Below are 15,423 nucleotides of genomic sequence, written 5' to 3'. Positions count from 1 at the left end.
CGGGTTGGAAGGGACCTTAAAGATCATCCAGTGCCTGGGCAGGGACACCTCCCACCAGACCAGGTTGCTCAAGCCCTGTCCAGCCTGGCCTTGAACCCCTCCAGGGATGGGGCAATACATGAAAAAAAAAAATCAGGGAAAAAGCATCAGCCTTCTTGTGTTTAAGTCTTTTATGCAGGTTCCTTGCGACCTCCTCACTCTTGTGCATGAACTGGACCCCTCCACTTACACCAGTGAATTAGCCTTGACTGTTAGATGTTTTCTCTAACTACAGCACCAGGGCAGTGACTGCAGCAGGTGGCTGAGCACTCCACAAGAGCAGGGTGACCTGCTCCCCCAGGGACTTTTGGCACGTCTGTCCAAGTCAATTATCTCGGGGACCGCTAGCAGCGTAACAACAGCGCAGCACACTGAGCTTGGTACAAGCTGCGGGAGGGCACAAACACTCCAGCAGTTATCTGCAGGCTTGAAGGGACTGAAATACAGATTCTTCAAGTCATGCTTAGCTCAAAGGCACCGGCCCACCCCGCAGTCCCAGCAGTGACAGCCGCAGAGACATCCCATTTCCTCTGTAGCCCTTTCCAGGAGCCCCTTTGCAGATGCCCCTTTGGTGTCTTGGCAGCACCATCTCAAATTCTGTGCTCAGTTGGTGACTTGAACCAAACCGGACACTTAGAGCTGACATCGGAGAAGTCAGCAGTTAAACACACAAAGCCACACTTTCTGCAAGGGTTTCAAATCCTCGGCGTCTGTGTAAATGCAACCTTTACCTGCTGGGCAGTCACAAAGAGACCTACCTACAATTGGTAAGCACTCTCAGATTTCGGCCCTAATACTGCCTACAGCTCTATCATTAGAACCACTCACAATGGAGACAACTGGATTTTAAATGTGGGTTTTCCTTTGTTGGTAATTACCCACAGGTAAAGTCAATTCAAAGGCATTCACAAGCCCTTTTTCTTTTTCCGAAACAGACCTCTATGGATTTCTGCAAGCAAAGCAACAACGTTTCTGGCCAGACAGTGTTTGTGTCCAAAACCACAGGAGGATTAAATTCGGAAAAAATTGGAAAATGGCCTTCTCCATATAGGCGAGCCTTGAGCTGGGCGGAAAGATGTTGCTGATGATTTTGGTTCTGATTCTCCAGGGTGCAGAGCACCGTCACGCACAAATTCAGGTCACTCAGAGCTTCTTAAGGCCTGTTAGATTTAACCAGGTGTCAGGACACCAGTGAGTCTCCCTTCCAAGAGCTGTGGGTAGGTCCCTTTGAACCTCTGCTGAGACAACCATCCAGAAACCATCCTGACAGTTTTGAGTAGCCGTAAGGAATCACTAGAACACCCCACAGTGCAGTGTGAGTGCCAGAGGCCTCAGGAGAAGCCACATTAGTGCATAATGTACCAAGCTCCACAGTATTTAAGCTGGAAAAGAAGTCTACTGGCCCATTGCCCGGTGAGTTTTGCGACCTGGAGTGTGAGGGCAGGTAGCTTTGTAGCTTATCTTACAAGTTATGCCACGTGTGAGTTCTCCTCCTGTTTGTTTTTTTCTCTAAAATTGCTAGTATCTCCACTAGTTCCTATGTTCAGGACAAAGTTTAGTGTTGCCTTATCAGTGTCCCTCGAAATAAGCTCTGCCCAGGACAGCGCTTTTTAAATCCAGAAGCGATTTCCCCACGCAGTCCTGTTATACCGGTTCTTTTTCCTTCTATTACATTCACTGACTGATGCACTCTCTTTCCTCAGTGCCACCGTTGTGGCCTTGTTTGCTATTTACATCCCTTTCCTGTTTGTCTTGTAGGTCACTACAACATCAGCGATTCCCTCATCGCGGTGTCTCCCAAGGGTATCACCTCCTGCTTCAAGTCAAAGACCTCCCACCTAACGCGGATGGACAGATTTACTCCAGAGCCTGCAACCTGTCAGCCACATAAACCTACCAAGGGAGCAAAGAAAACTCCTTTCAGGTAAGTCCAGCCTGGAAGACACGCCATTTTCATGGGACAGAGGAAAATACGTCAGACAGCAGAGTGACCCCGCAGTGTCCCACTGTATCTCCTGGTCCAACGTGGCCAGTTATTGCCACAGGTTTAGGGGAACTGGCTCAGAGGTGGAAGTGTTACAGTGCACTGCCTTGGAGGGGAGTGTGGGTTGATAACACCCTGGAGCAGTGTATCAGAGGTACCTTTATCAGATGATCTCTCAGACATTTACAAACAGTAATTAAATACTGCACCACCCTTATGATGTAGGGGTAATTTCTTATCCCCATTTTACAGAGTAAGAAGCCAGAGCACACATGACCTGGAAAAAAGATGCCTCACATCCCAGGAAGAGGTTTTCAGCACTAGGCTGTGTTTCTTTTGCGTTGCCAATGCCTAATCTCACCCCCAGAGAACACACTGGGCTTAGAGAGTCAAATCTGGGAACCACTGGGCAGGAGCGGTGGGACGTGGTCGTGGCTGCCCGGCAGCTCAAGGAACCTGATGGGTAAAGCATGGGCATTTCCTCAGCCCCTGCTAAGGCTGGGAATTAGAGCTGGAAAGAGCCTTTTAAAACTTTCAAGTACTTCCTTCAAGACGGAACTGCCATTCCCATGTATTCCATCCTACCGCTTATTTCAGAGAAATTAAAAGGCATGAAAGGAAACTCCCTTTTCCCAAGCCCTCCTCCCCCTTGGTATCCTTATGGGAGGACAAATAAATCTGTCTATCAGCAAATTGTTCAAGTAAATTTATTGTCACCACGCAGTGACGTTGCCTGGCCTAAGATTAAGATCAACAATAAATTCCTGGCCATGGAAAAGAATGAGAACATGAGAAAGCCCACGGCTGTCCTTACCCAACAGGTGTATCTTTACTACATCTCTCAGCAGTTGTATCTTATAACAGGGGTTTTGTAAAAAGAGTGGGAAGCTGTAGGCTGGGAGGGAAGCAATGCCAAGCAGCCTTTGATAAGGACAGAGGGATAGAGGAAAAGGCAAATTAAATATGAGGAGAGAAGATCGCCAGTCTGTGTTATCAGAAAACAGAAAAACACTCCACACCCAACTGCCGGCGTTAGAGCCTGCTCCCTCTCCCGTTTCAGTCAGCGGGAGAGAATGGGAGGAACTCCCAGTTGGAGTCATTTGGCATCTCTGTCTTGGGTTCAGTGCTGGAGCTACTCTGGAGTAGCTGAGCAGCCGGGTCTCTACAGAGGCTGGACCACTGGGAAGTCTTTGTATTTTACAATAAACAAAGCGGGCTGTCTATAGCATTGAAATTGAACCCTTTTCCCCCCGGATCATTTCCCAAAGATTTTAGCTTAGGAGGATAAAGCATCCACCTCCCCAGGGCACTTAACAAAATCCACAGCTTTTGTTTCCAGACATAAAACCCCATAAGTTTGGGACAAGTTCCTCAAATGTCTCTTTCTCCTGACAGGCAGAAATTCTGCTTGACTCTCTCTGCTCCAGCCACCCCTTGCAAAGACCCTCCTTCACCCCGGCAGTACGACCTTGCGGATTACAAAGGGTGTCCAAAGCAGGACTGCTCAAGAGCTGACACAGGGTGATGGACGGGGAACAGATCACAGGAAAGGTTCCCTGGGCCAGGAAAAAATACAAATTGTTCTGAAGTACTTCTCACGACTAGAGATAGCAAAACACAAATGTGACTAAACAGCTCTACTGCCCGCTCAACAGGAAAAAAAATGAAGCTCAGAAATTAGGAGAGCTCACCTGCAAAGGCCTGCGGACACCTGAAGACACACAGCATTTCCAAAAGGTACTTAACTCAGTAGCACGTGGCGTGTAGGACCCCTTGTGAACGGGGGCAGTAGGTTTATGACGAGCACCAAATGTCTAAATCCTTATAAGATCAGAGCTTAGCACCTCCTGACACCTTCAGATGGTCTGCTATCATCCAAAGGGCCACACAGCAGCAACGTGGCAGAAGCAGCACTAGAGTCCTGACTTCTTTATCCAACTTGTTCATCCATATTTTACAATATTACTTTTAAAGGCAAGATTCAAAAAGCATGTTTGCAATGTAAAGGCCATTAAAGCATCACTGACTGTCAGGGCATTTGACAAACAGGTTCTGTGAGTTCTGGTGCATGTGTAAAACTAACACATAATTCTGGCTGTTGGTACAACAGACGTTTCACCTGCAATATTTCTCTGTTTGATTGGAAGAGAAGAGCACTTGCAGGGAGAGAAGAGGTTTAAAAAAACATGCCTTCTCAGAGTAGCGAGAGGCTCTGTGCCCCAGCTGGAGAGCAGCGGCACAGAGCACCTCAGCACAGCCTCCTTGGTTTCATACCCCCCTGGCTGTTCCATCCTCCACAGGCTTCCCTGGAGCTTTCCTGACGTAAAGCTGAGTAAAATGGGAGAAGAAACATCCTGCAGCTTGTAATCAGGAAATGCCTGGGGAAGCGGGAGGAGGGACGCACCCTCAGTGAGGAACGGGTTAAACACACCACCCTGACTTACAGCCAGGCCACCAGTCCCTCCAGCCAGGACCAGTGGGCAACTGCCGCAGCCCTGCAGGTAACGCTCACTGCTCGAGCTGTTCCTCGGCAGCAAAGGGCCAGCTCACACGGGGAACAGCACGGAATTGTCACCCTGACATGGGCGTTGGTAGGAGAGAGGCAGAGACAGGGACAGACCCTGCTGCAGACTCCTCACATTGAGCGTTTCTTTCCCGCGCAGACACAGAGTGCGTCATGGTCCAGAGGCAGAGCTCAGCTCAGCCTGGGCGGATCGTGTCCCTCCGTGGCCTTTGGCTAATTGTTGCCAGGCGCAAGTCACATTATTTTTTCGGTTAGTCAGACTCATATTCCTTGCCCTGTTTATTTCTTCTAAGGTTCATAAGTCCTTCTGGGAGGTTACTGAAGGGCTGGACAGGCAGGCAATAGCGATACTGCTATTATTTCTAGTGTCTGAACTCACCCAGCTGTGGATTTTATACCAGCGAGAGAACACGCTGGTGCCGTTAGTGTCTCCAGAGCCCTCATGGCACCACAACTCAGGTAATGGGCTTTTCTGGAGCCGTGTCCAGATCGTATCCTGGACTTGCAACGTGCTGCATCAACACGTCGGCTCCCCAGAGCTGTTCTGCTGACTAAGCTGGGACGAGATCCCCAGCCAATGTAAATGGGCCCGTTTCAGTCAAAGGAGCAGAGCTAGGCCCGTTTATTCATGCTGAAGAGCTGGCCCACAGCTGTTAAGGACGGTTACCAGATTAGTTAGAGAGGAAGGGAATGGGCTAGAAATACCTTCTGCAGATGATGGAGAAATGCCATCTTTCATTTTCATCAATCTTTTGTACCAATTTGATTAGAAACCCATGCAATACTATGTCAGTGCATGAAAAGGACAAGGGGACACCATGGCCACAGTCATAGCCAGCCACGCAGCCTTTACTCCGTCACTAGAAAAAAACCCACATCTCCTTCCCACTCTAGCCTGAAAAGAGGGGAAGAAAATTCCACTGGATCAAAACAGCTGGTCACGAGATTAGAGGTGACTGGAGCCCTTGCCCACAAGAACACGTACAGGACCCTTCTGTACTATACCACAACGAGCAGAGCTACAGGGGGGCAAAATACTTCACAGTTCGATCAGTCAGTGGCTGATAGGAAGCAGCAGCTTTACTAAAGGTTGGTTATTCAGCAGCTGTTGGTGCCCGGGCTGTTCAGAGCCAGGGTCTCGGTGTTTCCGGGAACTCTGGGCAATCCCTTGCATGGGAGTCACAGTCAAAGGTACACTCGAGACAACCCTCGACATACTAAAGCTAAAGCAAGGTCTGCGTGCACCAAACGTTAGCACTCAACTCTAATTCTATGGCCAAGGACACTTTCCAGATGAAGATACCAGGACATGGACACAGGCTGGGGTTTTAGTACCCATCTCACCCATCAGAACTTTAGTTATACGAATCTAAGGAACTACCTGAGGATGTGGGTGAGAAAGCGGAGCAGAGGGGACCCTCGCTGACTGCGCTAAAGCTTTCCACGCTGCCACACAGATGGCGGCAGAGTTTCGTTCCCCTCTGTCTTTGATCCTCTCCGATACCCAGCCCAGTGCCAGGGCATCTCCAAACACAACGTGTGGGTGTCCTAACAAAACACAGGATGCCGTTTTGCCCTTTATAGTGATGGAGAACCACACCACACAGCGAGATCCTCAGCTGCTTGGTTGATGACGCAAGGGATGAATAAGCATGAATAAAGACATAGAAACTGGGTGTTTGTAGAAGTGAAGAGCAGAGCCCTCCGCCCAGCACTGGGGATACCAGGGCTCTTGCACAACTTGCCTCACACGCTCCATGTTTCTCTTTTTTATGCATCCCTGTCATTGCAGGTGCTTATTCACCCAGAGCGCCCGGGAAGTGCTCCTCCATCGGCAGCTACGGCAGGAAGCGGCTCCCAGCGCTGTGAGCAGCAGAACCCGGACACCAGCACAGGGTTCCTCAGACGGGACGTCTGTCACACTCTGCAAAGCACACGCTAACTCACGGTGCGCAGTCCTGTCCTCAGCCTGCTGCGGCCGGCTGGCTGATAGCTCAGCAGCTAATTAGCGGCACTTGGTAACGTATATTGGAATTGCAGCTTCACAGGCTGGCGGGGGCCGGAAGGGACCTCTGGGGATCATCTGGTCCAACCCCCTGCCAGAGCAGGGTCACCCACAGCAGGTGGCACAGGAACGCCTCCAGGCGGGGTTTGGAATATCTCCAGAGAAGGAGACTCCCCCACCTCTCTGGGCAGCCTGTGCCAGGGCTCTGCCACCCTCACAGCAAAGAAGTTTTTCCTCATATTTGGATGGAGCTTCCTGTGTTCCAGTTCATGCCCGTTGCCCCTTGTCCTGTCCCCAGGCACCACTGAGAAGAGCCTGGCCCCGTCCTCTTGCTGCCTGCGCTTTAGATATTGATCAGCATTGATGAGATCCCCTCCTTGTCAGGAAAACAATCATTAACTAAAGTTGATTTGAAAGTTTCTAGTTTTGCAGATGTTGAATAATTAATGCAATTAATGGGCATTGCCAAAAAACTCCTCTTGGTGCTTTCACCTGCCAAACCAAAGAGAAAACAGGTGCTGGGACTGACCATGCCCATAGGAGACATTACCCTGGCGGGGAATCCTTTATCAGGGTAGAAATACGTTAGAAGGGCAGTGTGGGAAAATCCTGTGCCTCTGCTGCCCGCTCACGAGAGGACGGACACAGGGTTTGTCACACAGCATCAGGCCGTGGCGCAGCAGGAGCCCGGTGCCCGTGCGGAACGCGTGTCGCACCGTGTGCCCGGACACCCTCCGCCGCACACCCGCCAGCTGCATTTCACAAGCCAGTTGAATTGAGCGTTTCTGACCCGAGTCAGCACAAACCAGCTGCCGACCGTCCGGAGCAGACACCGCTCCCGAGGAAGCTGCTCCCATTTGTCAGCGCCAGCCCTTTGCAAAACACAAGTGGGTTCATACTTTCACACGACCTTTGCTCGCTCAGAGGTGAATCGCCTTCATCACTCGTATCTTAATCTTCAAAAGGAACTGGTGGGCTCCGGGCAAAGAGTCAAGAATGCTTTCACATATTTGGGAGCTCTGCTTTACGCAACCTCGCCAGCAACTCGCCTTTGCTGGAAGGGATGAACGATACTGAGCCAGTCAGCAAAACACCCACCTCGGCGGGGGGCGGTGACTCTGTCTGCTCTTACGCTGGTGTGAATCAACCTGCGTTGCCCTGCACGCAGCGGAGTTACCGTGATTTCAAACCTGACAAAGTCAGGATTACCCAGAACCTGCACGGAAAAAGCGCCTGGTTCTCTCCTCCATTCCATGAAGAGCGGGGGGGGGAAGGCGTTTGCGCAGTGCGGACACACGCAGCTCCAGACAGCGCGGTTCTCACCCGGCAAAACTTAGGACAGGTTTGTGGCCAGCATGAAACGGACCACTGTAAAACCCAGCAAAATTCATCATTCTTCTGCTGGGAACCTAATGAGAGATGACTTTTGCTGTCATGAACTGGGAGTAATGCTGCTGGAATCAATGGACTTAGCCTAGCGTAACCGAGAAGAGAATCAGGCAGGTAGCACTGTGCTTACACTGGTAGGAAGTTACACCCAAATCAGACTTTTAGAGCAACGAATTGAGGGATAAGAGGTCACCAAGAGCCCACAACATGAAAAAAAGCTGACAGTTGCCTGCAGCCCTCCCTGCAGAGCCAGCTGCCTCCACGAGCAGGGGTTTCCCCAAGGCCCAGCCTCCGCCACAGCAATGGCCGCTCACGGGGCAGAGCGGTTCCACCGCGCAGAAACCTGGGGCGAGCCACTGGGGGACTCCCAGCTCCCTCCATCTGCGCTTTGTAGCCTTGTGTTGGGGCCTCTCCAGCGGTGCGGAGGACATGGTGCTCCCCACAATCCACCCACCCCCTCATCTCTACGGGCGCTGGGTGCTCCAACCTCTGTTCTTACCTGCACCGCTCACGCCTGTCCGCGCGGTCAGGCTGAAATTCTGCTGTAGCAGGACTGTAGGCACGGCCTTGCAGAACCAACACTGAATCAGAGAAATCCTGCTGAAGAAGGAGTTTAGGATATGAAGATGAAGGAGTGCAGAGTGCTGGGAGAGATCTTCAAAGGTTGATAAGGCTTCAAACTTATCTGAGCCTCATCTTAGAGGCCCTCCTCATTGTGATAACAACACTTAAGTAATCCAAAATTCAGCAGCCTGATGCGTTTCAACATTTCAAAACCCCCTTCCCAGCAGGAGCGGAGCTGCTCTCTCTTCCCCAGCCCCGGGACTCAGGGGCATCTCTCTGACACGGGCAGGAACAGCAGAGGCTGAAGAAGAGGGAGGAGGAAAGTCCCCGGTTTTCACCGGTCAGAGGATTAACGAGAAAACGCAGGGCTCCCCTTGGCATTTTTTTTACCTAAATGGGAAGCAGCTGCAAACAATTTCAGTGCAGGGGGTGAAGGACGGGGGTTGAGGGGTGGCAGATGTGGGGAGTTTAAACAGCCGGGAGGAGGCACAGGGCTGGCCACCTGGGACACCACCTCGCCAAAAGACAGAGGCTGAGCTGCTCCTCCTACGAGCAGAAGTAAACCAGGGCCCCTCTTTTTGGCTTGCTTAAAATTCACCAAATCCGTGGAACGTCATCCCTCCATCCAAGGGATGTGCCTGGAACTGCTCGGTAACCTGCGCCCGCCTGCAGCGCCGTGACGGCACGTCTGCAGCTGCGGCAGGGAGAGCCCGGGGTGCCCGAGGGGAGGGTTTGGGAGTCCCGGCGCTGATCTGCTGCACGGGGGGAAGCCGGAGCTGCAGCCGGGAGCAGATCGGCAGCGGCTGCAGTCCCTCACCCCCCCTTCGTGGAGAGACAGTTTGGACGGACAAACTCCTGCTGCTGTTAAACAGCACGTGGTGCAAAACCAGCCTTGAGTCCTCTTCCCCTCCTGGCCCTTCCCAACTCTGACCTCCAGAGCTGGGTGAAAACAGTTCACTTTCCATCTTTGAACCTTTATTACTACAGAATATCCAAAACAACAAAACCAACAACACAGTTACAAAAGGAGTTCACGGAGAAATGTGAAGCAGCCTGTGTTTGAAATGCTCTGTGTCACCGTACTGAGTCAAATATAAAACAATGCATATTTATACATATATAAAATATAAAAGGAACAATACATCAGAAATGTATAAACAAGGGCTATGGAGGCCTTCGTGGTATTTACACTCGGAGATACGGCAGGGTGGGGGGCACGGGAGCGGGCAGTGTCCGTTCAACAGTGAGTTTTAAAGGCATCTGTGACAGTCTCTGTGGAGAGAGAGAAGCTCAGAGCTGGGCTCAGCCCCGCTGGAAATGGTTTGAAGGTTCTGCGTGACCGGTGGTTTGGGAGAAAGCCAAAGCCTGGGGTTGGATCAGTCACGGGCCAAGGCAAACAGCGAGCAGAGGCAGTGCCCGGCCCCTGCCCGGGCTCTGACAGCCATGTTGGTGTAGCTGCACGTTCCCAGCTGTGAAACAGGAGGTCAGGCCCATCGCCAGAAGGGAATAAAATAAAATAAAATAAAAAATAATAATAATAAACTCAACAGAGAGAAGTTCCATGTTCACATCGATAACAGATCTTCCAAGCAGTCTCCGGCCCGGCGAGGCTGAGGCCTTTCCTGGGGGCGGCGTATTCAAGTAAAGGCAACAAGTTGAGGCATTAGGCTGAGTTCTGTTGGGTCAAACTTGCCGGCTTTGAGAGAAGTCCCAGTAAGTGCTGCCTGCGGCTCTTTATAGCTCCTTGAGGATGATCTGGAACTTGTCCTCTGCTTCCACCATGTCCAGGAGAAAGGCCATGTGGTTGCTGTAGTGCTGGATGATGTTGTTGTCCATGTTCACCAGGATCCTGCAGGAGAGGGAGAACGGCTGGGTCAGTGCAGCACATCGAAAGGTTTGCGGAGCAGCTTAGTCAGGAGGGTGGACATTGCTGCACCCTCAGGATTCCCAGTCATGAACTGGGAATAACATCACTGACAAAGCCTCGTAGCACAGGGGTGGCCCTCTCCAAAATGTCTCTACACAAAATTCCTGTTAAAAATTGCCTTTACTGCCCTGTTATTATCAGCGTCGCGTTACCGCAGCCGCGCTCCTCGCTGCTGCCAGCCGGGGGCTACTCCAGGGGCCCAGCCCCAGGGAGGCACAAGAAGGCACCGCAGCATCCACCTTACCCCATTTGAGGGGCTCAGCCATGATTAATTAATTAATTAAAGCCACGAAACAACACAAAGGACCGTCCTGCAGAGCTTTTCGCAATTCTACCCTCGACAAGCCTAGGCCCAGCCTTTGCTACGCAGGCAAATTAAGCTGGATTACGGCAGGGTGTGAATTTAGAGCAGAATCGCTCGCTCCTCGCTTCTTGCCTGGGTGCTTTTGGGGGTGCGTTATCCTGAACAAGCTGAGACTGCTTCGGGAGCAGATGGAAGTGGTTTGGAAGAGGCCGCCTTTCTGCTATCCAGAACAACCTCCCATGCAGACGTGCCCCGAGCTTTGCCCGGGAGCCCTCTCCGCGCGGAACACACACAGGCAGCCAGACGGTGGCAAATCCCTCCCCGTGCCCAGGGGCACAGCTCCAGCCCTGCTGCACATCACATCGCTCCTCTGACCTGGAACCAATTACAGGGAGACACGGGGAGAAGGAAACATTTCAACAGCTGATTGAAACCTGAGGCTGCGGCTCTGTGCCAGGCGAGAGCCCCTCACTGCTGTAGTGAAAGTAACGGGGCAGCTTTGCATCACCCCACTGCATTCCTATAAATCAGGTGTGAAATTTGTAACTGTTTGGAGGAAACAAAGAGAACAAATTATCTTTCTTTGCAGAAAGCACATCCCCTCCAGGTTCCTGCTGGGGTCATTAATGGGGCAATAGCATTAATTGTGCAATGCTCATCAAGCCAAGATTAAAAACAAGAAAAAGAAAAGGCCGAGCGTCTCACAAATCTAACAGTTGAACAAGCACAAACGTGGGGCCCCGGTGTTCCTCCGGGAATGCCGTGGAGGTCAGTGCGGCCACGCTGCAGCAACTGGCTCCTGCCCCTTTGCTCAGCGCGTGTGGGCCGGCTCGTCACAGCCCTAGCCAGTGTGCCCAAATCTCAGAGGTGAAGGGGGGGGAGGTCTGTCCTCGTGTCCAGCCTGTTCTGGTGTCACCTTTGTCCCAGGGCTCACCACCACGCTGCCTCTCAGCAGTGCACAAACCATTCACCAACAGGCTGCGAATTCTGTCACGGCACAGCGGGGGAAGGGCATCCCGCCCTGCGCCGGGGGAGGCTGAGACACAGGGTCTGACACCGTCCAGGGTCTCATCTCACCTCCTGGCGCCGGACAGGAGCGGCGCTGGGGCTTCCTGGGGACAAGGGGCCCAGGTCCCGGATCCCAGGGAGTCTGGGCTCCGACAGGTGCCAGCATGGATACCCAAGGGCGGGTTGTCACAAAAGCCTTGCAACAGAGCTGCTCCAATTATCCGTGGCTATCTGAGCGCAGGAAGCCAGAGAAGTCACCTGTGCCTCTTGCTACCGTGCTTCCATCTGATTTCTCAACCGCAAAAGATTCAAGGGAGTGTTGATTAGGAATCTGAGCTCTGTATTGTTTTTCTAGACCAAACCTCACCAAGATATGAAATTACTTATTATTGCTCTTGAGTCACCCTGAGACTAAGTTCATCCGAATGAGCTCATCAGACCAAGAAGGGCCATGGCTGATGGTAGGTCCTCACCTGCTGTAAATCCAGGTACTACCACTGAGCTTCACTAGTTTACACCAGATGAAGATCTGACCCTCAAGCTGTAATTACCAAGAGAGGATTGTTTAGGGTGGAGCAATAGGATAAAATGATTCAAAGGAAAATTAAATCTGGGGGAGCAGGGAACAGCATCCGACCCTGCCATCTAGTAGTAGACTGGAGAAAATCTTGCGTGTCCCCCACGCTTCAGCAATAACCTGTGGCATCCTTTCATTAAACTAGGTGTCAAATTTATATTTTTTTTTAACCCAGTTTCGAGGTGTTGCCTTTTCTTTTCATTAGATACCTCTTTGCTCCTTCATTTTGGGGAAGAAATGGACAGGACACCTGCCTGTTTTCCCCTCCCAATCATTATTAAACAATATTTACTACTTATCAGATGAAGTAATGAACAAAACCAAAGCAAAACAAAGTAGAGCGGGCCTCTCCCCTGAAGCAGTGCCATTTCCTGGTCCACCTGTAAACTCATCAGTCCTTGGATCTCTCTTGCCGTGCGGATGCTCACAGTCAGCTGGTTCAGAAAACTGCAGCCCAAGCTGGAGTTACCTGAGAGGAGCTGTTGGCTGATGACAGTCCGATGACCCGTGATGGCCACATCACAAGCCGCCACCACAGCCGACACACCCGAGTTCTGGCTCAGTCCTGAAGCTGTAATAATAAACTGACCACCCCTGTCCTTGGCAGTTGTTCTTCTTCACGATCAGACTTGAGGCACTCTCTGGCTGAAGGTGCGTGGGACAGCCCCTCTCTGGAGGCTGCCAGTGTTGCTCTTTTTCTTTGGGGAGAAAATTTCTATTTGTGGGGCTAGTGGATGAGCAGAATCTGACAGCACTGAGGGCCCTGAGTTCAGGAACAGGTGGAAGAGCCTCCTGACAAATTCGGATACCTCATACATCATCTTAAAATTAGGACCATATCTAAAACCCCTCCTAAATGGGGAAGGTTGCTCAGTTGTGGATTTAGAGGGAGGGGGTTGTAACAGTTCAGTGACACCACATCACAGCGTGGAGGAGAAACCACCGCCTCTCCCCCTCCCACCCTGCAGCTGCCTCCAGGCCTCACTTGAGCTCTGCTCCTCTTGAAGCAAACAGGCTGAGTCCCACGGGGATCAGGTTATGGTGACAGCAAATGAGTTGGAGGATCCCATCCGAGGAGCTTTAGGACTTTCTCTCCTGACTGTCACCAGAAAGCAAGTGCAGAAGTGGAGCTTTGGACTAACCCTCAGCTGCCAAGGACTCCGTTCCCTTGTTTTGTTACGCAGAGGACCTTCTGGGGGGCCGTGCTAGTGAGAAGAGCAGGGGCTGCCTAATGCGGGACCTGTCATCAGCCTTGCTTTTCTGCCTGTCTCTCTCCATGCTCAAACTCTGGACCAGGGCCAGCAACAACAATGAGTTCATCTCCCAGGCAGTCACTGCTGCTTGCAAAGCCTGATTATATCTCGCTGGCTCTGCAAGAAGGGCTCTGGATTTAGCTTTATGAAAATAAGCTTGGGAGTTTATGAGTTGTTCCCTTTCCATCAGCTGAAGGGAGAACTCGCTGCCAGAGATGGGGATGACCCAGAGGGAGTTCTTAGTCCAGAAAACATTTCTGAAAGTAGCGCTTGGCTCCACATCGAGACCACTGCCCTCCACGGAAGGCTCAGCAGCTGCTCCTCAGCTAATGCAAACTAGCACCGTTCCCTCTCAGACCCATATGGATCGGTCACTAATAAACACCACACTGAAATCACTCAAGAAGCCATTCCACATTTACTGCAGACCTCACCTGCCACCCCCTGCAGAGCTACGCCTGACTCCCAGCTGCGCCTGACAAGTGTCTCCCGCGGGACCTGCATTTCTGTATTGGGGCTGCGCAAGAGCCACCGGTGTCCGGAAGGGTCCGATCCATCACCTGCCAAAGCGAGTGTGAAGCTTCCTATTGACATCCCTGGTCCGGGGATGGGATGGCAAAGCTGGGAACAGACACTCCCCTTTCAGATCTCCCCCGTTCTCCTCCCGGGCTGCCCAAGCTCTTCTTTAGCCAGTACAGTCTCTTTCCGAGACAGAGACATTTAGGCCCTTGGTTCAGAGAAGCAAACACTTCTGCATCTCTGATGGCAGTAAAATAAGTTCTCCATAACCTCAGGCTTTTAGACTGAGACACAAAGATCACCCATTAAACTACCCAAACAATTCCTCCTTCATCCAACTTCCTTTCCTTGGGAGACTTTACACTCCAAACAAACATAATACAAACAAGCATTATCCCAAATCTTTAAAGCCCAGAAAGATCCAAGTTTTATATGCTCCAAATAGCACAGACTCTCATGGCTTTACTTTTTATTATCTTGTTAAAATGCTGTGTCAGCCTATGGCAGGGTACCAAAGAGAATGGGGTTTTAGAGGCGCAGCATAAAAGCAGATGAGAGATTAGCTTACCCTCTTTTGCATTTTTTGTAGACTTTATAAATGCTTTCTTCAGGAAGCCCATATTTTTCTGAAATCTGTGAGAGAAAACATGGCAATTCTTTGTACTTGTAAAATGAAATTTCTATGATAAAAATCAAAGATAACACTGAGCCAGGGGCATTCGGCAGCAAAGGATCCCCCTTCCCTTTTACTCAAGACAAAAGGGCTGAAGCAATGATCTGAACAGGACAATTTGAACGCGTCTGTGTCTTGCAGCGGGCAGATGGGCAGGCTGCAGCTTGGCCTTGGTTCTCTTTCTGATGGCTACTGCCAAGGCCAGGAACCTTGGGGAATAATCTTAATTTTCTTTCCGCCATTGCCTGGCCTGTTCGGGGCTCGATGCTTCGAGCTGCTGGGCACAGAGAGTGCTGAGCTTTTCCTTTGCTGGTGCGTCCAAAGGCGAGAGAAACTACAGAAAGTGTTTGACTGTGTCTGCTGTGGATGCATCTGACTGCAGCTTTTGCTTAGGTTTTAGCTGATCTGCAAAGCTTTGCTGCAGACCTCTCCTAGGCGGTACAGTTACAGTCTTAGGATGACAGGAGTTTTGTAGTTTTTCACAAGCATTTTCTGTAGAGGATTTTGACTCTTTGCAGTGAGGGATGGAGGAGGGAGAAGAGAGCAAAGAATCCTCTGTGCTGACATTTTTCAAACTCTCTATTTTTAAAAGTTTGTAAAGTTTGTAAAACCAACAGAGCTTAAAGCACAGCCATAAAGCCACCCCAAATCTGGAAG

The 15,423-nt window shown here is 51.0% G+C and overlaps 1 protein-coding gene across 1 annotated transcript in view; it reads right to left on the bottom strand.

The window, feature by feature from the left end:
* Positions 1-9,674: 9,674 nt before the first annotated feature.
* The window catches only part of GRHL3 (grainyhead like transcription factor 3), a 28,814-nt gene continuing 23,065 nt past the window's right edge, over positions 9,675-15,423 (bottom strand). Inside the window, exons 15-16 of the mRNA XM_063355849.1 lie at positions 14,662-14,726; positions 9,675-10,354 (exon numbers count right to left, since the gene is read on the bottom strand). Of these exons, the coding sequence (XP_063211919.1) occupies positions 10,240-10,354; positions 14,662-14,726 (180 nt within the window). The 3' untranslated portion in view covers positions 9,675-10,239. The remainder of the gene's footprint in view (positions 10,355-14,661; positions 14,727-15,423) is intronic.

The sequence above is a fragment of the Chroicocephalus ridibundus genome, chromosome 19 (assembly GCF_963924245.1).
Source record: "Chroicocephalus ridibundus chromosome 19, bChrRid1.1, whole genome shotgun sequence".
Classification (NCBI taxonomy): domain Eukaryota; kingdom Metazoa; phylum Chordata; class Aves; order Charadriiformes; family Laridae; genus Chroicocephalus; species Chroicocephalus ridibundus.
The sequence above is the reverse complement of the archived record's forward strand: the minus strand, read 5'-3'. Positions and strand labels throughout refer to the sequence as shown.